The 24,918-nt window shown below is 42.6% G+C and overlaps 1 protein-coding gene across 3 annotated transcripts in view; it reads left to right on the plus strand.

Annotated features, from left to right (window-relative positions):
* The window catches only part of CORO6 (coronin 6), a 216,210-nt gene that overhangs the window by 170,804 nt on the left and 20,488 nt on the right, over window positions 1-24,918 (plus strand). For all 3 annotated transcript variants that reach the window (XM_073565436.1, XM_073565437.1, XM_073565442.1), the window contains exon 4: window positions 14,635-14,764. In XM_073565436.1, coding sequence (XP_073421537.1) covers window positions 14,635-14,764 — 130 coding nt within the window. The remainder of the gene's footprint in view (window positions 1-14,634; window positions 14,765-24,918) is intronic.

Here is a 24,918-nt window from a genome sequence, read left to right on the forward strand (position 1 = left end):
GAAAGGGGCAGACTGTTCATCTATGAGGGAAAGCTGTGCCGGAGGAGTATCAATGCCCGCACTCATGAATTGGTCTGGCAAGTGGTAGTCCCAAAGAGGGAGGCATCAGTGGTCTTGGAAGCATACCACAATGGAGCTGGACACTTCGGATGGAAGAAGTTGGAGGGCTTGCTCCGGGAGAGATTCTACTGGGCTGGTATGAGGAAAGCCATTGAAAATTGGTGCCGGGAGTGTGGACAGTGTAATCTGCACAGGAAGGACCGAAACAGCCAGCAAGCTCCTTTGCAGCCAATAATAACCAAACAACCACTTGAGTTGGTAGCCCTGGACCATGTGAATCTGGTTCCAAGCCATTCAGGCTACATTTATGCTCTTACCATCGTTGACCACTACTCGAGATTCCTGGTAGTCGGGCCTGTCAAGGATCAAACAGCCAGGACAGCAGCCAGAGCATTCCACAACAGCACTTTTGTTGACCACACGGATATCCCGAGCGAGTGCTTACAGATCACGGTCCAGCCTTTGAGGCAGAAGTGTTCCAGGAATTCTGTAGCTTGTACAGTTGCAAGAAGATCAAGACAACACCATACCATCCACAGACCAATGGCATGTGTGAAAAGATGAATCAGGTGGTGATCGATCTACTGAAGACCTTGCCTTTGTAAGAGAGGAATCTGTGGCCAGAGAAGTTGCCAGATCTAGTCGACCTCTACAATCACATTCCTGTGAATTCCACCAACTGCACTCCAGCCTACCTAATGAGAGTGAGGCCTGGCAAGCTGCCTATTGATTTGGATATGGGAGTCCTGACACCTGAAGTGACATCACCAGATGCTGACTGGGATACAGAGTGGCAGCAGCAATATCGAAGAGTACAAGAGTGTGTAGAAAAGAGTCTATCACAGGCAAGACAAAAACAAGAGAAGAACTACAATCAACATGCACCTGCAGTCCCCTTGTCACCACCAGGAGAACAAGTCCTAAAGAGAAAAAGAAGGATGCATAAATTGGATGACTAATGGGAAGCTGAACCCTACACCGTCTCACCATCAAACTTTGACAACACCAAAGTGTGCCTTATCAGTAAGGATAGAGGAGAAACATCATCAGCAGTATCGAGGGATCATCTGAAACTGTGCCCTGACCAACTAAAGGACAGAATGGAAGAGCAAAACAACCTTCAGCCCATAGAGGAAGAAGAAAAGGTCAGCACTGTACTCGGAGAGTTCCCTGCAAATTGGACTAGAGCGAATCAAGCCATAGTGGTGCCAGTTTTGACCTTTCCCCAACTGGTAGTGCAAGAGGAAGTGACTCAAGATCACCCTGAAAACCAGCAAGTACAAGCAGCAGATGCCACACCAGCAGTGGAACAAGAGAATTCTCACCCTGCCAGTGGTGAATCTGTCATGCGCACAGTGAGTAGAAGTGGGTCTAGGAAATCTAGTATCCCTGTGCTACGCAGAACCAACAGTAATGTAGCCAGTACAACACACACTACACCAGTAGTTAACACAAGGCATCCAGTAAGGTCCCCAACAACACCAGTGCTACATAGGTCTGTCCGTAGTACCCAAGGTATTCCACCCTTAAGGTTCCGTATATAGATAAGTTTTGTAATTGTTAAACTGTAAATATGCAACGTTTCAATTTTTATGCCTACAGAGACTCTGTAAGAACCTTTTGGAAATATCAGTTAGTTTTGGCCACACATAGTCCTATGGCCCAATTGTCCATCAAAAACAATCTTGTATATAGTTACCAACTTGCTCAGGAAATGGACCATGGACATTGACACATGGACTAATCGTCATCAGGACTATTTTTGAGCTTTGGTTTTTGCATTTTTCATTTTTTGGAAATCTTGCTATATTTATAATTGTTTATATGGTTACATGTTTTACCTTCAGTCTGGGAGTACTGAATTGCACTAGGGGGGAATGTGGCACCCCCAGGAGTATGGTCGCCACAATGGCATTACCTTCCTCCTAGGGAGTGTGATGTCATGCTTGGAAGCAATAAAGGATCTCTCTGGCAGTTAACCACAACACAGTTTTCCATTCCAGGCCAGCAGGGGGAGCTCTGAACCAAAACTGGGGGAGGAGCTGCTCTCTGGATAATCAACAGACTCACCTAAATAAATTGTCAGCTATTTTTTCAGAGGACAATCTGGAAAGTCCCTGTTTAAATGATCCTGATTCCCAAATGGTGAAGCTGGAGCAATTGCTTACCAAAGAACAAAGATTATGGTGGGATCATAATTCATTAAATGGCTACTTGGAAAGAGCCATGATTCCTAGAGGCTGGAGATTAAAAAAATACTCCACTACGGCATATGGAGATGCCTTTCAGAAGAAATGGGATAACATCTTAAGTGATTGTTCCCTGAGTCTGATTAAACTTATTGTGGAGGAAGAAAATATAGAGTTGTCCAAACTGAATGAGGACATAGAAAAATTAAAAAATGCAATCAAGGAATTGCAATCTTCAGAGGACTTTTCTAAGTTTCAAGAACGTGTTCAGAAGAACTTGAAAAAGAAAGAAAATGAAATGATATTATTGCTATTAAAAAAAGGAAATTCCAACGTGATCTGGATGATTGTAAAAATGATAAAGTGTATAATTGGACTAGTAATCCTTCTTTTATTTTAAGAAAACGGAAACCATGGTTTAAAAAATCTAAAGTTTCTTTTAGAAATAATCCGGACATTTTGGATACCACCTTTGGAGAAACATCGAGTGACTCCACAAATACATCTACCATCTCTACCAACATGTCGTCTTCCTGGAAAAATAAAAAAGGCTCCTCCAATAAAAACATGTATAAAGAAAAAACAGTGTCAAAAAACGGGCAAGAAAACGCAGAAGAGGAGGAAGAAAACATAAATCCAAGAGGTTTTCATATGAGAATCAGAAATTACAAAAAACGTTACATATTCCGGTGTTTAACTTATCCAGTTATATTCTGTCTGAGTCTCAAATTGCTCTCCTCTCCAAAGGTCTGGGGTTTTCTCCTACTAATAAATTGAATCTTTATGATACTATTCTTGATGTGAATCGTTTTGCACGTAATTTAACTCTAAAAGTGCATTTTGATACTGCAATGCTTCATGAACATGATGATTTTCCTGCTGCAAGTGGTTTGCGCAGTTTACACAATAGGGTTTTCATGACTTCTTTTAAAGAACAAATGTCTTTGAATAACCTTAGACAATTGGAGAGTGAAACTAGTGTGTCTGACTATGTTAATCTTAATGACACTTTTGACATGTGTTTTTCTGATTATTACCCTGTGAAATCGAGACCAGCTGCACTGGATTTTTTTCAGGAGGCTATAGAGAATGATTTAATAAATCTTAGTAAAAATCTGGAAAAAAACAGTCATGGTTTTAATCTTAGCCTTTCTGAACAGAAATCCATTGCTGAGCTTCAAGACAACTCTGAGGCGTTGTTGTGACTATGAATGCCGGTCTTTACAAGAAACTCAACCTGCAGGATTTGGAGGATATGAGTACTTATATTGAGTTGAGACAGGATCCTACATCAGATTTTAATAAAAAAATGAATGTCTTGTTACATGAAGGGCTAGGAATGAGTGCCATTACAAACACAATTATGAAGTACAGTGGGGAAAAAAAGTATTTAGTCAGTCAGCAATAGTGCAAGTTCCACCACTTAAAAAGATGAGAGGCGTCTGTAATTTACATCATAGGTAGACCTCAACTATGGGAGACAAACTGAGAAAAAAAAATCCAGAAAATCACATTGTCTGTTTTTTTTTCATTTTATTTGCATATTATGGTGGAAAATAAGTATTTGGTCAGAAACAAGCAATCAAGATTTCTGGCTCTCACAGACCTGTAACTTCTTCTAGTAATGGCACCTGTTTAAACTTGTTATCAGTATAAAAAGACACCTGTGCACACCCTCAAACAGTCTGACTCCAAACTCCACTATGGTGAAGACCAAAGAGCTGTCAAAGGACACCAGAAACAAAATTGTAGCCCTGCACCAGGCTGGGAAGACTGAATCTGCAATAGCCAACCAGCTTGGAGTGAAGAAATCAACTGTGGGAGCAATAATTAGAAAATGGAAGACATACAAGACCACTGATAATCTCCCTCGATCTGGTGCTCCACGCAAAATCCCACCCCGTGGGGTCAGAATGATCACAAGAACGGTGAGCAAAAATCCCAGAACCACGCGGGGGGACCTAGTGAATGAACTGCAGAGAGCTGGGACCAATGTAACAAGGCCTACCATAAGTAACACACTACGCCACCATGGACTCAGATCCTGCAGTGCCAGACGTGTCCCACTGCTTAAGCCTGTACATGTCCGGGCCCATCTGAAGTTTGCTAGAGAGCATTTGGATGATCCAGAGGAGTTTTGGGAGAATGTCCTATGGTCTGATGAAACCAAACTGGAACTGTTTGGTAGAAACACAACTTGTCGTGTTTGGAGGAAAAAGAATACTGAGTTGCATCCATCAAACACCATACCTACTGTAAAGCATGGTGGTGGAAACATCATGCTTTAGGGCTGTTTCTCTGCAAAGGGGCCAGGACGACTGATCCGGGTACATGAAAGAATGAATGGGGCCATGTATTGTGAGATTTTGAGTGCAAACCTCCTTCCATCAGCAAGGGCATTGAAGATGAAACGTGGCTGGGTCTTTCAACATGACAATGATCCAAAGCACACCGCCAGGGCAACGAAGGAGTGGCTTCGTAAGAAGCATTTCAAGGTCCTGGAGTGGCCTAGCCAGTCTCCAGATCTCAACCCTATAGAAAACCTTTGGAGGGAGTTGAAAGTCCGTGTTGCCAAGCGAAAAGCCAAAAACATCACTGCTCTAGAGGAGATCTGCATGGAGGAATGGGCCAACATACCAACAACAGTGTGTGGCAACCTTGTGAAGACTTACAGAAAACGTTTGACCTCTGTCATTGCCAACAAAGGATATATCACAAAGTATTGAGATGAAATTTTGTTTCTGACCAAATACTTATTTTCCACCATAATATGCAAATAAAATGAAAAAAAAAACAGACAATATGATTTTCTGGATTTTTTTTTCTCAGTTTGTCTCCCATAGTTGAGGTCTACCTATGATGTAAATTACAGACGCCTCTCATCTTTTTAAGTGGTGGAACTTGCACTATTGCTGACTGACTAAATACTTTTTTTCCCCACTGTAGCTCTGAGATGCATTAGGTACTATTTACATCGGTACAGCTCATATGACATAAACATCCAAAATTTTATTATTTCTGCAATAGAGTTTCTCCTTGAACACAACTATTTTTAATTTAATAATAGATTTTTCTTACAAACACAGGGCGTTAGCATGGGAGCACGTTTTTCTCCGTCCCTTGCTAATATAGTTATGGCTACATGGGAGTAAAATTTCATTTTTTGTGATGATAACCCTTATAAAGATGGTATTGTCTGGCTAGGAAGATATATTGATGATTTGGTGTTTATTTGGGATAAAAATGTTTTGGGAGATACTTTTATTAGTGATTTTTTCAACTATCTAGATACCAATGACTACAACCTTAAATTTACCAGCTCAGTATATAATTTTTCGGCCAATTTTCTGGACTTGACTCTAAGGCCTGTTTCACACTTCAGTTTATTGTGTCAGTTAAAATCCGCCAAAAAGGCGGAAAAGCGGATCCGTTCGTAACTGATGTGAATGGATGCCACCGGATCCGTTTTCTTGCCGGATCCGCCGAATGAAGAATTTTAAAGGAACCGCTGCCCGGGAAAGAGAGAGAGAGAGAGAGAGAGAGAGATCTTCTCTGGCCGCCAGAAATGATTTCAGGGTTAAATTTCCTCCTGACTTCATTCCTCCGGGCATGCGCTGTATGAAAATGCGGATCCTTCACTTGAAAAAACGTTGCAAGGTCCGTCCAGGCATCTCGGCGGACGCAAAAAAATTGACGGATCCGCAAAAAAACGGATCCAACGGATGGCCATCCGTCAAGATCTGCCAGTAATGCAAGTCAATGGGGAAAAAACGGATCCGCCAAAAAAAATGGCGGATCCGGTTTTTTTGCAAAAATGGCGGATTTTGACTGATGGTCAAAAACGGAAGTGTGAAACAGGCCTTACAGGTGATTTGATCACACATCAGATTAATATTTCACCATACAGAAAAAATACATATTGTAACAGTATTCTAACGGCTAATTCCAATCATCCCAAACATACTATTAAAAACATTCCTCTTGGTGAACTGATTCGGCTAAAAAGAAATAGCACACAAGAATCCATCTATAAAAAAGAAGCGGATTTAGCCTGCACTAGATTAAGTGAACGAGGTTATTCTAGTTATTATTTGGAAAGAGCAAAAAAACTGGTAGATAATATGGATAGAGCCCATTTGCTGTACTCTAAAAATAAAAAGACAAAATGCAATAATATTGGTAATGGTTCAAATAAAGTTACTTTTACTACATCTTTTAGTCCCCAGTATCATAATATTGTTGCGATCATTAGGAAATATCTGCCCATTCTGTGTCAAGATAAAATCTTAAAAACACTGGTAGATAGGGAATCTGTTTTGTTTGTTGCTAAACGTGCCCCTACTCTAAGTTCACTTTTATCTTCTAGCCTTTTCAGGGATCTCTTTAGCAAGCATGCTAAAAAATCTAAAACATTCATGTCTATGCACAATAATAAGACTTTTGATATTCTCTCTTATATTAATTGTAATACCGCCAATGTTATCTATTTAATTAATTGTGAAATTTGCAACCAACAGTATGTAGGTTGCACTATGAATACTTTAAAAAAAGGATCAGACAACATCTTTCTGAAGCAGTTCATTTGCCACCAGCAGGAGCCTCTGTATTTCCCGACATTTTTCACAAATACATGGGGGTGTTGTCAAGGGTTTTTCTTTTATAGGCATTGAACAGGTTAAAAAACCAGAAAGGGGGGGGAATTATCACAAAATAAATTCTTGCAAGAGAAAGCAAATGGATGTTTCTTTTAGATACAAGGTTACCGCATGGATTCAATAATAGAATGGATCTAGCAATACATTTTAAATAATTTCTGATATTATGTTTTTCCAAGTAGTGCTATTATATTTCAGTCATAATGTTTTCATTATATAACACCGTTGTATTAATGTAATAATGTGTGCTTTTAATTATTTCGTTATCCTGGTTAGATAACTTTGTTAGCGCAGGTACTGTTCACACTGATGCTTTTTTTTTCTCTACTTGTTTCCGGAAGCTATAGAGTTAACAATGAAGGATGTTATCTACACCTGTTACTTCTTCTTGATTATGAGGTTAAGAAATGTTTTTTCTACTTAAGAATGTTGGAGTATTCCAGAAGCAGTTTGAGACCGTGAAGAAGGCGGCAGTTGTTACCGCCGAAACGCGTAGTCTGTTCAGCATTATATCTGCATCTTGTTACTGAACTCTGGATTTTTTAAATTATCTGCAATAAAAATTCTTGGATTTTATTATACCACCTGAAGTTTCCGCTTGCTGGACTTTTCTGCCTTGATATAAATATATATATTCTAATTTTGTGAGATGCACCTGTATATATAGCCACACACACATACAGGTGCTTCTCACAAAATTAAAATATCATATAAAAGTTAATTTATTTAACTTCTTCAGAACAAAAAGTGAAACTCATATATTACATAGTCATTACAAACAGAGTGATCTATTTCAAGTGCTTATTTCTGTTAATGTTGACGATTGTGGCTTACAGCCACTGAAAGCCCAAAAGTCATTATCTCAGTAACATAGAATAATTTATAACACCAGCTTGAAAAATGATATCATTGCTTTCTCCCCCACCACCCCATCATTGCTCTCTCCATCACCTCCATCATTGTTTTCTCCTCTACCACCCCCATCATTGGCGTTTCCACCACCTCTATCATTGCTTTCTCCCCCATCATCCTCTTCATTGCCCTCTCCAATGCCTACACACACACACACACACACACAGAGACTGACACACAACACCACCACTCACCTTTCTGCACGTTCCCACACACACAAAGCATCACTCACCACTCTGCACGTCCCCCCCCATACACACAAAGCATCACTCACCACTCTGCACGTCCCCCCCACACACACACACAGCATCACTCACCTCTCTGCACGTTTCCCGGCAGCCGCAGCTTCATTGTTGCTAGCAGTTTTCTCTCTGACATAGCCATGCGCTGAATGCCGACATCATCCAGCTGCGCCGCTCTGTACCAGACAGGAAACGCGGACTGGAAGCAGGTCGGATCCCTGCATCTCCACTCTGCTGCCATTTTCTCCTGTAGGCAGCGGAGCTGCAGGGATCGTCACACATGAGGGAAATGTTAGTGTTAGCCTCCCTGCAGGGGCCCCCTCTCCACCTCCGGGCCCCGATGCAGCTGCACCGACTGGACATGCGGACATGAAAGTGAGACGCCAGGCGAATGGCAGCTGCGTGGTGCTGGATGCCACTGCATAAAGCCCTTTAGCTGCCCCGTTTGCGGGCTGCACTAGAACAGCCAAAGGACCTCATGTGGTCAACAGTCCCTTTGCCCATCAGGCCCTTTGCCCATGTCTGATCTATTGTGATACATTGCCATCTAGTGGAAGCAAGTTAACACTGCAGCATTGAATCACCTTATCAACTTTATGGTACACTTAACATGCGGTGATAAAGGACTAGCATAGTTTTAAATTCATCACATGGTGGCATTTAGATTTAATGGATTATATGCTGGATTGTCGTACCCATGTGTTGATGAAGTTGCCTCAAAGCCAATGAAGAGCCTATGTGCTCCAAAGATTATCAAACAAAACCCTATTAAGGTTTGCAGAGCACTTTTGTTAAGTTTCATTATACTTGTGGTAGTTTTACCGAGTGAGCTGGATTTGCTAAGTTGTAGATCAGGAAGAACAGCTGAGGCCAGACGAGTTGGTGAAGCAAAATACAGTGGAGCCAGAGAAACTGGATGGCATGTGAAGCAACAGAGCTGGATTAGCAGTTTAGCAAACAGAGCAACGTGAAAAAGAGGGGTTGGATACCCTGGGCAATACACGGAACAGTGTGGAACTGGAAATGCTGGATGGCAGTCAAGTGTGTGGACTTAACCTTGGAACACTAGCACCAACTATACAGACACCTTAATGCAACAGAGTTGAGTGTATGGACAGCATCTTGGAACAGCTGAACAGCGTTTAACTGGAAACTTTCTTTTTGGAGATTGTAGCAGAGCCCAGAGATGGCAGCACGTGGCAGCTGCACAGGTTTACTACCTGAATATTCAGACAGTGTGTAGCCTCCCACCTGTCTTATAAAATGAGGAGATGTAATCAGTCTTATTAGCATGGATAAACCTTATAATTTATTGACAGTGAAAGGTGTCCTGTCTTCTTACACGTTCTCACTGTATGCAGACTTGCAGAATAAATGTTCTCTGTCTTCCAAAATAATCAGATCGTTCTCTGTAGTGTAACTTGTTTATCGGTCAACAGGTTGATGTATATGAATCAAAATATATGTGGCAAAATTACAAGAATATAAATAACAGGTATAAGTATTGGGCTTATAATATCACCTAACTATGACATTTACAACTAACAGTGAAAGCATGCAGCACGATGGAGCTTGTACATGTGATCACAACAATCACCATCTGATTTAACAACAGTTCTGAATACAAAGTACCACAGAACAGTCATAGTTCAACTACCAGATATACTTGATCCAGAATAATGGAGTTTTAGTAACAAAATTCAGGAGAAAGTTTTACACAACAATTTCTGCTAGACTGCTTCTTGCAAAATGACTGCTTCCCGAGGACCTTTTTAACAAAAATGCATTGGACTCTCCTACAATGAAACTGACAGCTTTACAGAAAAACAACTTGTAATACAATTAAACGTGATCAGATGGTGCTCTTACCACATTAGACATCAATAACTGGGTATTACATCTTATTACAGGGGCAACAGTAAATTTAACCTCGTCTTTTGCCCTAATGGGCAGAGCAAAGGGAACTCTGTCATGTACATTTGATAAAAAAAATCAGTCACTTTTTCTCAGATAGTAACACTCACACAGATGTGTTTGCTGTAGGCTGCTGCTCTCTGCCTAAGCAGCAACCGAGAAGACAAATTTGCTCACATCATTATACTGAGCTTTGTTATTTCAGTTGCTCTATATGCAGAGTGCAGCAGCCAGGGACAAACGCATATTCACTGCTGCACTTTGCATAGAGGAGGTACCAAGCAAGAGACCACCTTTTATATGTTCCAGTTCAGCATATTAAAAGGGGTTAATTATTTAAAAATAGGTTTGGTTCCGCCCTGCATTGTCTAATACCAAAAGACTCACTTTGTATCCATGTCTTGTATGAAACTACTTTGCGGTTTACGCTGTAATGTCATCTCTGGACAGAGCTACGCTGTGTTAATGGATGATAAAAACGCTTAAACACAACATTTAGTTAAAAATAGTATTATGATGTTCTCATTTACATACCATTCATACTCCAGGCGAGGAGACTTAATGAGTGTCAGACTGCTTTGTGGTCATTGTTGTGGCATGTCTTGTATGTGCTTTCTTCCTTTACTAACCATAGAAGGACAATTGTGATGATCATGATAGGATCATATGTCATCTAGCCGAGAGAAAGAGTTATTAAACGTTTTATATAGTTTGGATTATACTACAACTAAACATTGACTAACGATAACCATAAAAATGTCACAAAGGAGAAGGGACTGAAGCAAATCAAAAGTGGATCATTCGATAAAAGTTTCTAAAAGGTACATAGCTGCCGTAAATTAACCCAGAAATAAAAGTCCTCACCACATTTTCAGTACAAGGGAAACGTCATAGCACAGCCATACTGTGTATCAGTGAGCCAGCTTAGGGGTTTTGCTAGTTAGAATTTTGTGAAACACATCTTACACTTCGCAACAATGTGTCAAAAACTGCTTTAAAGTGTTATTCCCAGAGTATAAAGTTATCCTCTATCCTGTGGATCTACGTTACCGGATCTAAAAAGACCAGACCAGCCCCTGAAATGGACATCACCACTGTTATGATTGGGTCACCGAGGAGGAAAGCAAGACCAAGCTAAGCCACAGAAAACCAGAGAGGTTGGTAACTAAGCGGATTGCAGACCCCTGATCCTATCCACACAACTAGCAGTAGCCGTGGAGCGTACCTATGATGATCCTAGACGCCTCGACACAGCTGGAGAACTAAATAAGCCTAAAGCAAGAAAGGGGAAATCTAAACTGCCCCAGAGCAGACCCCAAAGGAATAGATAGCCCCCAAACATATATTGTCAGTGAGACAAGATGAAAACACAAACACAGGTAGGAAAATAGACTGAGCAAACGATGGGGCCCACACTAACTAGACAGGACAGGAAAGGAAAGACACTATCTGCAATCATGCAAAAAACCCTGCAAAAAATGCCCAACACATCTGATAGAAAAATACTGAAGTCACTAGACTTCGCCCACTATATCAGCACTCTGGTATATTCTGAAAGCAGAGCAAAAAGAGGCCAATCTAATAAAGGACAAAAACAAACTGGCACAAGCAGTAACATAAGGATGGAAATTCAGCACAGCCCCAGCCGGAGCTGGCTGACCACACAAAACTGAAATAGACAAAGCCAGATCAAATGTGAACAATAGCAAAAGAACACTTAGCTGAGCATGCAGGGACTGAGCTGGAAACCAAGACCTCAGGAGGCAGGAAAAAATCACCAGCAGGGATAGAGGGAGTCGGATGTCTTAAATCCAGTCAGAAACTCCAGATCTCCAGTCATCCTCCTCACGTGGCAGGCCTCTGTTAATTAGATCAGTTCCATTACCTCCAGTAACCACCAGAGGGAGCCCGGAAAGAGAACTCGTTATCCCTCTGTCAATATAACCAGCTCCACTACCTTCACTAGTAACCAGAGGTAGGCCAGAAAGCGAATTCACAACACACCACACTAGTCGGGTCTCTGCTTACTATGCTTGGCGCGTTCTCTACTTTTCAATGCACAGTGACAGTGCGCTCTTTTGCCAACTCATCACTTCTCTTTAGACCCGGCGAAGGAGTGCAATGTCAGTGAACATTAAAAGAAATATAGCATAATGAGCATGCATTGAAATTGACAACTGGCACGTGCTCAGTAGGATAGAGACTAGCTGAGCCCCTGAAACGGATGTCAATGATGACTTCCCATTTCAGGGAAGGGGGGGTGACAGCAACTGGGGAAGTAGCCACAACACCAGCAACCTGATGACTCGTTGTAGAGTCCCCTGTGCATGCTGAGATATTCAAACAAAATGTCATCAGAAGTAAAAAAAAAAAAAGCAGAGTGAAAATTACAGTAGAGAGGAGAAGAGTAAGGATTTTTTAGTTACATTATTAAATTAAATATTTAGACATTTAGTATAGACTTTGCTGTTAATTTCAGTCAACCCTTTTATATGGAACCTGTCATGTTGACAATGACTTCTGATCTACAGGCAGGATGTTATAAAACAGGAGGAGCCGATCAGATTTAAAAACATTTTTGTAGGAAAAGTTTCAGAAAAACTTGCATTTTAGGTCTCATTCACACATCAGTTTTTCTGGTCAGTGTTTTTTTCTTTATCAGTATTTCAAAGTCAAATCCAGGAGTGGTTCCAAAATACAAAACAGGTTCCAATCCCAATTTTTGTTTATCAAAATGATGAAACGCTGACCAAAAAACCTGACATGTGAATGAGGCCTTATATATTATATTCCCTGGTGTTTGTGTGCATGAGTCCAGTGGGCGGTCCTATTCATTGACTGACAGACTTTCCTGTATGACTGTGTATGCAGATAGCTGTCAATTACTAGTAGGACCGCCCGCTAGACCCATATGCATACAAATACAAGGGACTCAATGCATAAAATACACTATACTGTATACCTTTTCCCACAAACAGATTTTATATTGTTCTGCTCATCGTCTCCTGCTCTATACCGTACTTGCATATAGAATGTGACAGGTTCCCTTTAATGTGGCCGCAGCCTCACTGTGACTGCGCTTTCTAGGTTTAGTCTATTTAATCTGCAGCGGCAGAGCCACCTAGTGGCAACAGCACAACACAGAACTACATATGTTCAGTGAATACAGTATGTGCAGTCACTATACATAATACATAGGTACAAAGAAAGACAGAAGCAAGACCAAATAGACTCTCCAACAGTCATTTATAATAATATATCCAAATATTTGCAAAAGATTCTTCCTAGTCTATATTTTGTAAAGGGTAATATAAGGTGCTCCCTCCTTAAATATCAACATCTGAAAACCAGATTGCAAGACATCAATTTCCAATGCAATGTTTTAATTTTTTTTTTTTTTTTTGGGGGGGGGGGTGTTCAGTTTGCGCAACTATTCCATGAAATCGTTACTTTTGGCAGCTATACATATAGAAAATGATATAATTAAATGGAAAAAGCCCCCACAAAAAAGTGCATGCTTTCAACTTTACCGTTCACAATAATGTTACTATAGAGAAACATATGAATATAGAGTGCAAAATATTGCACAAATTATAACAAAAATTGAAAAAAAAAAAATTGAAAACTAAAATGACAGATTTTTCAAGTATGTGTGTACATTAACGTCGTCAGTTTTTACCTCTTCAGGCTCTGTATATTATTTACAATTGACTCTGAGCTGGTGAGGTGAGACTATCTGCTATGATGTCTTCATACACTAAACATTAAGAGGGAAGGATTCCTAGTCTTTTTCTTTCTGGTAGCAGAAAGACAGAATACAAAGTAGTACTGAGCACAGTGTAGAATCCAGCACTGGGATAGGCTACTGTAGCTAGAATCTGCAAAATTTGTTTCTCTGGTCCTCACTCTGCTCACCTCTTTCCATAGGCTTCCATTTATAGTATTAGATATTTTACTACATTTTTTTTTTAAAATTAAAATATCCAAATTATTCAATTTTCTAAATAAAGTTCTCACTCACTCTCCCTTCCTGGTCGTTAAATTACTTGTATTTTGCATTTTCACCACTCGTTCTCTTATGCAGACTCTTTCTATTATTATTAGTTTCTTTTGCAATAATGGGTTGATGCTAACTATTTTGATGTATCCAGTACATATTAAATACATATTTCACACAGAAGCAACAGCAGCATGGTAGACATTGTACAGCAGTACTGAGCAGTGTAGCTTTGAATCCAGCACTGAAGTGAAATCCATTTGCTGAGTGCACCTGCACGATCTGCCTGTCTCTCTGCTTTTGTCTGCCTTGTCTCTCGCTGTGCTGAGTGCTCCTCATGCTTTCTCCTCACTCTCCTCTATTCATTTTATCAGGAGCTGTAACCTGACACCCCACAGTGCTGTCAATCTCTTTTTCTTTCAACAAGATGGATTTGAGCTGTTTTCAGAGTGAATGATGAATTCTGGAGGCAGGGAAGAGGGAAAAATGTGGCTCATAAGTGGAGAAATAAGCATATTACTTTGATAAGATATTTTGCAACGTTTCTTTTATTTCGCAAAGTTTCTTTTATTTCGTTGTACTATTGATTTTTCAAAGTTTGTTGAAACAATACTGACAATTATTGATTAATATGTTAATATATAATTTTTATTTTTCTTTCTCAGGTTTGGCAAATTCCAGATTACACACCAGTGCGATCAATAACAGAACCTATCGTTACGCTGGAAGGTCACTCAAAGAGAGTAGGAATTATCACATGGCATCCCTCTGCCCGCAATGTTTTACTTAGTGCAGGTAACCACCTAATTGCTCGAAACATACTGAAATCTAGTTGACAATACTGGATGGAACAGACATGCATATTTACTATAGACCGAAACACTATTAGTGGAAACCTTTATTATTTAAAATGACATAGGTATCACAGAATCAGATTATACCACTGATATGTGGCTCATGGTATATTCACGTTAAACATTTTATACTGTGTCTTTATGGATTTAAACTGTTCTGATGAATAAAGGGGAGTTTCCCGAATCAAAAGTTATCATATATTACTTTAAATAGGAGCTATATAAATTCTTATGCAGTGAGCTCCACCTAGTGGTGGCAGTAGCTATCCATAAATTTACCATTGAACTCTTAAATGCTGATTGACAGCCAGCTGTCCGCTGCCTAGCTGCAAGCCCGCTGTCAATCAGCATGACTTAGGCTGCTTTCACACATCAGGTTTTCGGCGTCAGGCGCGATCCGGCGTCGTGCCGGAGCGCCGGATCCGGCAAATATTTCATAAAACCGGATGTGACGGATCCGTTTTTCTGCCGGATCCGTCTTGTTCTTGACAGACAAAACCGGATCCGTCTCATCCGGTTCATCCGTTTTTCGATCCGTTTTTCGACGGATTACGCCGGATCCGGTTTTTAAAAACACCCCTTGTGGCCTTCCGAACGGGATTGGCTACTGGAAAACTATATATAGCGTGTTCCTACAGCCCTTCTTTGACAGGTTGTAGAGGAGAAAGTGCAGGTTGGAGAGAAGAGCAAGTTACTGGCGAAGATGGATGTTGTCATTGGAAATATTTTGAAGAATTTGGCGGATTTTACAGCGGAGGCGAATCGTTTGAGGGTGATTGTTCTGGAGAAGGAGAGAGCGAGACAGCAGCGCATCAGGCATCGTAGACGACGTTTGTGGATCCACCCCATCACAGCCAAGAGAATGACGCGTGGGGTCTATTCTACACTCTGCATGGACCTTCGACGAAACCCGGATACATTTTTTGGATATGTTCGGATGAAAATGGAGAATTTTGATTACTTGGTGGAGCGCATTGCACACCTCATAAGAAAAGCAGACACCTATTGCCGCTTCTCTGTTTCACCCGCAGAGCGTCTGATGGTGACTTTAAGGTAAGCCACATTTATTGGATATGCTCGCATCAGAGCACACTTTCACTGCAATCTTGTTGGTGGTAGTTTGCAGCTCCAAGTGTTATAGCTGAGTTTTGGTATGTAATGCTGTGATTTTAAACTAATTGATTGTTTTTTAATTCCCCACAGATTTCTTGCAACTGGAGAATCCCTTTCGTCACTGCATTTCCAGTACAGACTCGGGATTTCCACCATATCTGGAATAGTGAAGTACACATGCCGTGCACTGTGGGACTCCTTAGCTGAATAGTTTTTACCAGAGCCCACAACAGAGAGGTGGATTGAAATTTCAGAAAAGTTTCTACAGATATGTCAGTTTCCCAACTGCTTGGGCGCTGTGGACGGGAAACATATCCGCATTGTAAAGCCAGCCGGATCGGGATCGGAATATTTCACTTACAAGAAATATTTTTCAATTGTCCTCATGGCCATAGCTGACGCGGAATACAAATTTATTGCTGTTGATATTGGGGCCTATGGCCGCTCCAATGACTCTCAAGTTTTCAAACTGTCTGCCATGGGGCGTAAACTGTATGGAAACACCTTCCAGTTCCCACCCCCTAGACCGCTGCTGCAAACATCTGGTCCACCTATGCCATTTGTCTGTGTAGGGGATGAAGCCTTCCAGCTGTCAGAACACCTTTTGAAACCGTACGGTAGCAGAGGATTGTCAAGAACAAAACGCATTTTTAATTACCGCCTCACAAGAGCAAGAAGAATGGTTGAATGTACCTTTGGTATTCTGACAGCCAAATGGCGGGTCCTATTGACTGCGATCAACCTCAAGACAGAAACTGTGGACGAGGTGATCAAAGCTTGCGTGGTACTCCACAATTTTGTTATCTGCAAGGAACCCATTTCCATTGAGGACACCTCTGAAGAAACCACCTTGCAAGATTACCATGACATTACCACTAGAAGTTCTGTGACGGTTTCAGTAATGAGGGACAATTTTGCACTATACTTTATGTCACCTCAAGGCAGAGTACACTGGCAGGATGACAGAGTGTGAAAGATTTGTGCCCTAACCAAACTTGTGTACCTTCTGTACCAACAGTATATACCTTTGCCAACCAAAGTTGGCTATCTTGTCATGGTCTTACTATTTTTAGCTTTAGGCCACAGGTGTGTACCTGGTTGTGTTTTATGCAAAGTATTTCACCTTTTAACAAAAGTTGTGTACATTGTTAGGAAATCACCAACAATAAACACAACTTTTTAGGTGAAATACTTTGCTTCAAACACAACCAGGAACACAACTGTGGCAAAAAGCTAAAATTTACCCACAGTTATATACCTGGTTTTGAATACCTTTTTACCTTTGAAATACCCTGTATTTAACCCATTTGGCCGCAGAAAGAAATGACAGACAACCAGTGTAAAATAATTTAACTTTTATTGAAAAATGTTTTTTTTAGTAAACTGTTTTTAAATTTTAATAAACTTTTTTAATAAAGCTTTGAAACCATAAAACTGGTCATTTTTATTAAAATACACACATATTATAAATCTGTGTAGTGTGGGGTGGAAATACTGCTGGAGGGCCTGCGGGACACTTCGACACTGGGAGTGTGGAGAGAGGACTGGGATCTTGGTGGGGAAGGAACAGTTAAGGGCATGTCACACTAAGAGATATCGCTAGCAATATCGCTATAACTAGTGACGTTATAGCGATATTGCTAGCGATATCTCTGTGTCTGATACCTACGACCGGCTCCCCCGCTGGTTATCGCTGATCGCGCGAGAACGTTCAGGACTGTTTCTCGTCGTCAGCTTCCTGCGGCGCTTCCTGCTGTGAGGACGAGCGACGCGTGGAGCCGGGCGGGAGGACGCAGGATCGCCTGGTGTGACAGGTAAGTAGCGATCCCCGTCCCCAGCTATGTCGCTAGTGAGATCTGCCTATGTGGCAGCTCACTAGCGACTACTTAGCGATGTACCAGCGATCCTGACCGCGTCATATCGCTGGTCGGGATCGCTGGTACATCGCTAAGTGTGACAGTACCTTTAGAGGTGAAGGTGTGGAAAAAGCTACAGAATGGGTGGATATGTGGGAGGCAGAAGAGGTGGTGGGCGGTGGAGTGGAGGGTTGGGCAGGGACTGTAGGAGCAGATGATGTTGATGGCAAGTTGTATGGGGAAGGAGTTTGGTATGGGGCAGGTTGCTGGAAGTGGGGAGATGTCTGGTACTGGGGAGGTTGCTGGTACTGGGGAGGTTGCTGGTACTGGGGAGGTTGCTGGTACTGGGGAGGTTGCTGGTACTGGGGAGGTGGATGGTATGTAATAGGAGGGGGAGGATGGAAAGTGGCTGGAGAGGGTGCAGGTGGAGGAACTACTGGGGTGGGAAGAGGAGGTTGGGAGGTAACGTGCTGGAGAGCACCGTGGCATGAATGCATTACATGCATCTGCTGGGTAGGAGATAGCGTTTCCATGCGCTCCACAACAGACCTGAAAAAGGTGTGGTTTGGCGAAGATCTTGCTTCTGAATGCATGGTTTGCAGAAGTGTTTTCACCTCCAGAATGCTGGAGTTGATCTGCTGAAAGCCTGCGGAGATTTGCTCTGACAAGACTTTTAGACAGTTCTGGAAAGATGCATTCAGATGCAAGAACTCTGGCGCATAAGTCTTTTCCTGACCCCTCTGCCGCTGCCGCCCAGTACCCGCAGGTGTACTAGAGGTGGCAGGGGCAGAAGGGTGGGGTAAAGGGAAAGCGATCTCCTCACCAGCAGCTTCATGTAATGTAGGCGGCCACGATGCTCCTGTGCTGGTGGATGGGACAGAGGGGTCGAATGTGTGGGAAGGCTGGGAAGGTGCAGATGTACCGGGGAGGTCGAAGTGTCCCTCGGTGCCGGTCTCCTCAGGGATCGCCTCAGAAGGGTCCAACCGTGCAGGCTCCCGAGTGCTGCTCACCGTGCTGTGGAATAAAGAGAAAAAAAAACAATTAAAAAAGTGACATGGCATGGCCCTGGCTGAAAAAAAATTGTTACATCTAAACATTTTTTTTTCACATGTGGTGTGTAATATTTACCTTCTGGTGACCATTGTATCCCGGAGGAACGACAGGGCTTGTGCGTACTTGTACTTGCTCCTGCGTCCTCCAGATCCACTCGGGGCCCGCATCTCTTTATTGAACTCCTTCTTGAAACGATCACTCACAGACCGCCACCGCTTCACAATTCTGTCCCCTGAAACGAGAAAGGAGTGGTTAGAATACAACATCAGTGTTTCCCAAACTCCAGTCCTCATGGTCCCCAGGGGTCATGTTTTCAGGATTTCCATAGTAAATAGAAATCCTGAACACATGATCCGTGGGGACCACGAGGACTGTTGTTCGGGAAACACTGGTTTACATCAAGCAACCGGTACTGTATATACTTACGCTCTTTAATCTGGGCCCGAGCATCGAGGTCCTCCCAGCGGTCCACAAGGAGCGAACAGATTTCCTCCCAGAGTCGTCGGGTAACGATCAGGTCAGCGTGGCGGCGGTCAGCCATATTCCAGAGCGGCTCCCTTTCTCTGACGAGATCGATGAGGTGGTCCACATCGATTCCTCCATCCTCACCGTCAGAGTCGGGAGCACGCTGTGAAGGCTGTTAAAGAAAAAGACAAAAATAACATAATTAGCCTCCACAAAAGAAATGAAATAAAAAGTGCAAAAAAACAAAGCAAAATTATTTATACTTACACGCTGGTGCCCGCCGCCTCGCTGTCGCCGACGACCCTGGGAGGCACTGCGAGGACCTCTTGGCCGAGCACCAGATTGGGAAGACTAGAGAAGAAAACAAAAAATGTTATGTCTTTGGATGTAGGCATTTGTTTGCTGTGTGTGGTCTGCAGAACATTGTTTTCTATGTGTTGTGTGTAGTGTGATGTTGTGTTTCTGCGTTTGATGCCAAAAACTTACCAATTGTGAGCCCACTCCAGGTGTCTGTCCACCCCTTCCTTCTTCTTCTGGGAGCTCCTCTTCATCTTGTGATTCCTGTTTTGAAATAAAAGGCAATGAATAGACATATATTACAGAGATGATGGATTTTGGAAATAAAAACTTACCGTCAAACGCTGACGATGAGAGGGAGGGCTCCCAGAAGAAGATGTGCTGTCTTCCTGCTGGCCAGACTCCATGGCTGTGGGTGGTGTTACAGCTGCTGCCAGTGCTGCTGCTGCTGCATCTCTTGGGCAGCTGTTGAATAAAGAGAAACAAAGGGCCAATGAATATCTTGATATTCCATGGCCCTAGTTTGGAGGAATGGGGGATTTGATAATTACCGTCTCTCATCTGCTGCTGGACTCCCCTCCTCAGCATGTTCCATTTGCTGCTCCATTTGGGGTGGTGGTGGTGCTGATGGTGCTGCAGTGGTCTCCTGCCTTCTCCTGCGCCTGGTTGCTGTCTTGGGTGGCATGTTGGGTGTGGCTGAGGGTCCCACTGTCTTGCTTTTATATATGTGTCTTGTGGGCAGAGCTACTGAGCATGCTCAGACCAAAAAAAACGGATCCGGCGCATTGCGGCGCTCATAGGCTTTCATTGTGTGAAAAAGCTGGACGCGCCGGATCCGGCGTGTCCGGCTTTTTCGCCGGAGACAAAAAACGTTACAGTAGCCGTTTTTTCCAGACGCCGGATTGAGACACATTGCCGGATCCGGCGAAAACCGGATGAAACGCATGGCCATCCGGCGCGATCCGGCGCAAATGCAAGTCAATGGGGGGGAAACCGGATCCGGCATTGCATTTCGCCGGATCCGGTTTTTGTCAAAAGCGCCGGATCGCGCCTGACGGCGAAAACCTGATGTGTGAAAGAGGCCTTAGCAGTCATGCCCCATTGACAAAGCAACTTGGAAGAGGAAATATTTAAATGAAGTAGCTGAATCGCTGGTAGGAACAGTCATTGATCACTCTGTGTTGGCACCTGTCAGTTCTCAGCCCCATGAAAAAAAATAAAATAGTCCCAGATAACCCCTTTAAATGGCCATACAACCCCTTTATATTCTACCATAGAATTTTGGAAGAAATATATATACAGTATATGGTGTTCTTTTTGTCATATTACATCTAAACATATTGCTTATTCACTTTTTTGAGAGTGGAGAAAATTCTGAATTTATTGAAAAGCTTTGTAATTTCTTTGTATGCCCCTAAAGTAAGTATGTAAATTTTCTCTTCAGAGAGGAAGAGGACTTGAACTCTAGACTGCCACCGGTAAGAAGCAGCAATTCTACAAGGTCGATAGTGACTTGTAAGATCGCTGCTTCCAACAGGTGGCGCTGTAGAGTTCATATACTCTTCCTCTCTGAAGAAGCATTTTGCATATTCAAATTGACAGAGGAGTATTGCACGGCGAATAAGCCTCTTTACCTTGGCATTCCAGAGCCGGTATGCTCTCCGCTGGGAGAGACGTTGCTCCTTGGACTTCAGTCCAGAGCTTCTCACCTAGCCAAATCTGTTCTCATACTTTGCACTGACGAGGAGTAATACCCCGAAACAGTGTTTGCAAATTGAGACTTTGATTTGGATTTTGTTCTGAGTCACATTTGAAGGCTCGTTAGTGACTTGTAGGATTGCTGCTTCCAATAGGTGGCGCTTTAAATTTCAAGTCCTCTTATTCTCTGAAGAGACAATTTGTATATTAAATTTCCCAGAGGAGCATTGCATAGCGAATAAGCCTCTTTACCTTGGCATGCCAGAACCAGTATGTCGCTCTCCGCAGGGAAAGATGTTGCCCTTTGCACCTAAAGTAAGTAGAAATTAATTGAAAAAAAAAATCTGGTATATCAAACCTCCTTCCAGATATATTTTATTACAGACTATATAGTGTTAAGAAAGAGGGACGGTATCCTTTGGACGCTCAATAAGACTTAAAAGCGGGGTCCCTTAAATGACAAAGGATAGGTGATAAATCTCTGATCCCTATGTATCTGGCCTGCTGGGACACCATAAATCAATAGAACATTTTAAAGTCCCTCGGGTGAAAGGAGCCATAGTATAAATGTGTAGGAGGTGCAAAAAGCACAATAGGGTCTTATCTGATGATAAACAACAATAAGGTGCAGGGAATTACTCACCTGGTATAGTTGTGCATCAAATAAAAAAGATCAAGCTTAAACATGTCACCTGCTGCAGTCCCGCGGGTTAAAAAACTGTTGAAATGCCAGAAGAGAAACAGTAGGTGGGTCGTCTGTGATGCTGATGTAGATCCAGAAGAATGGTCCAGGATACAAAGTAGACTTGAGGCAGTTTTATTGTCAACGCATTTCAAAGTCTTCGGACTTCTTCATCAGGATATGTGGTTGTGTGTAGGTACGTGACGACATTCTGATGAAGAAGTCTGAAGACTTTGAAATGCATTGATAATAAAACTGCATCAAATCTACTTTGTGTCCTTGACCATTCTTCTGGAATAAACATCTGCAGCGCAGATGACCCAAGTATTGTTTGTCTTCTGGTAGTGTTAGTATGTGACACCTCTCCATTCACCGTCTTTAGGATAGGCGGTCAAACACGAGCACTACTGCTCCCCGAAACTCAGAAGAAAATAGAATAATGGTCACATTTGTGCAGCACTGCTTTAAAAAACCCTTAGAAGTGATAGGAGCGGTGATAACAAATACAGTTGAAACGAGAAGTTTACATACACTATATAAAAAGACACATATGCATGTTTTTCTCAATATCTGACATGAAATCAGAGTAAACCTTTCTTACTTTTAAGGCATTTTTATTACTTACTGCAAAGTCAAAAGTTTACATACACTAAGATTACCATGCCTTTAAACAAATCTGGACTGCCCATATGAAGATGTCATGTGCTTGAAAGCTTCTGAATTAATTAGAGACACACCTGTGGATGTATTTTAATGCACACCTGAAACACACTGCTTCTTTGTGTAGCATCATGTGAAAGTCTAAAGAAATCAGCCAAGAAATCAGGAAGAGAAATGTGGACTTGCACAAGTCTGTCTCATACTTGGGTACAATTTCAAGATACCTGAAGGTGCCCTGTTTATCTGTACAAACAATTATACGCAAGTAAAAATGGATCGCCCTCACCAAGGGCGGCGGGGTACTCGGAGCCGGGCCTGATGGATTTCAATGGGAGTTGTCACGGTAGCTGTGACCCGGTCCGTGGCCCTGGGCGGTAAAAGGGGGAAAATGTTGAGTGTGCGGATGATGCTTAAAGTTTATTAGTGAAAGATTCGAGACGCCACCTGTGGTGTTCGGCAATGAAGGTGTTAAGCCAACGCTGCAGACAGATCCTCTGGGACTGATGGTGTGGTGCAGCAATGATGGTGTAGCTCTCCACAGGTAGGGCTGTAGTCCCAGGGCAGTGTAGGTGAAGAGATAGGGAGGAGACGTAGATGGTGCGGTGTCAGGCACAGCGATGTAGCAGTGCTGAGTGTGTTGGCGCAGGAATAAGTGGAGGACACCAGGGCAAGATGAAGTACTCCGTTCCAACACTCCGCCAACATAAGTGCCTTTTCTGAACGTCTCCCTTTTGCGCCTATAGTGAAGTACTCTCAGTACTGAGTTACACTGGAGTTCCTCCTGTCAGATGTTCCTATGAACTCTACTTGTACGGCAGACAGCTGTAGCCTGCTTCGGGGACTTCTTGCTACCAAGTCCCGGCTCACTCACGTTGCTGTTGTGCCCCAAGTCTTGTGTGGTAATGAAGTGTTGACAACTTCTATTCCTCCGGTGTCTGCTGCAGGACCATTAGTATCCAAACAATCTCGGGGACCGGACCCCGGCCTTGCGCTGTGAACTTGAGAAGGGTTCTACTCTAACCCTAATCCTTAGTCCTCCTCTCCTTACGTTCCGTACTAATCCTACTTTCTTATGGAGAGAGTTAGGCTTTCCATCAATGGGTCAATGTCTCTTTCCTGTGCCAGTGGACCCAGGTCACTGATGTCGGCTGCAGCACTTCCTTCATCCATCCCACTCAGGGGATCTTCACTCTTCCTCTGACTCTGTCAGACTGACTAAATCCTAAACTCTTCCCGCTGTTTTGATGCCAACTAACTCCACCCGCCTCCCAGCACGTTTCGTGTTCCAAGCAGGGAGCCACCAAAGGGTGCTTTGCTACACCGCTATGTTGTGTGGGATGCAGGTGTTGAAGTGTGGTCAGGAGTCGCCACCTTACCTGGATGGTGGGGTACCATACCTCAGGAGGAGGTGCAGTACCTCTGTGGCGACTGAACCCTCAGGGGCGCCACACAAACAAGATGAGAATATCCATCCATTATACCGCTCAGGAGGAGACTTGTTCTGTGTCCCAGAGATGAACGTGCTTTGGTCCGACATGTGCATATCAACCCAAGGAGAAAAGCAAAAGACCTTGTGAAGATGATGGCAGAAGCTGGTAAGATTGTGTCAATGTCCACAGTAAAACGAATACTGTATCAACATGGGTTGAAAGGCCACTCTGCCAGGAAGAAGACATTACTCCAAAAGAAACATAAAAAAGCCAGATTAATGTTTGCAAATGCACAGAGGAACAAAAACCTTAATTTTTGGAGACATGTCCTGTGGTCTGATGAAACTCAAATTGAACTTTTTGGGCATATTGACCATCGTAATGTTTGGAAGAAAAAGTGAGAAGCTAGGAAGCCTAAGAACACCATCCCAACTGTGAAACACAGAGGTGGCAACATCATGTTGTGAGGTTGTTATGCTGTAGGAGGGACTGGTGCACTTCACAAAATAGATGGCATCATGGGAAAAGAAGATTATGTGGCAACACTGAAGCAACATCTCAAGACATCAACCAGAAAGTTAAAGCTTGGGTGGAAATGGGTCTTCCAATTGACCAGAAGCATACTGCCAAAATGGTAGCAAAGTGGCTTAAGGATAAGAAAGTCAATGTTTGGGAATGGCCATCACCAAGCCCTGATCTCAGTCCTGTTAAAAATTTAGGGTAAAGCTGAAAAGGCCGGCGCGAGCAAGGCGACATACAAACCTGGATCAGTTACACCAGTTTTGTTTGGAGGAATGGGCCCAAATTCTGACCAACTATTTATTGTGAGAAGCTTGTGGAA

This window comes from Dendrobates tinctorius, unplaced genomic scaffold (genome assembly GCF_039654945.1).
Source record: "Dendrobates tinctorius isolate UK_male_01 unplaced genomic scaffold, ASM3965494v1 ptg000016l, whole genome shotgun sequence".
Lineage (NCBI taxonomy): Eukaryota > Metazoa > Chordata > Amphibia > Anura > Dendrobatidae > Dendrobates > Dendrobates tinctorius.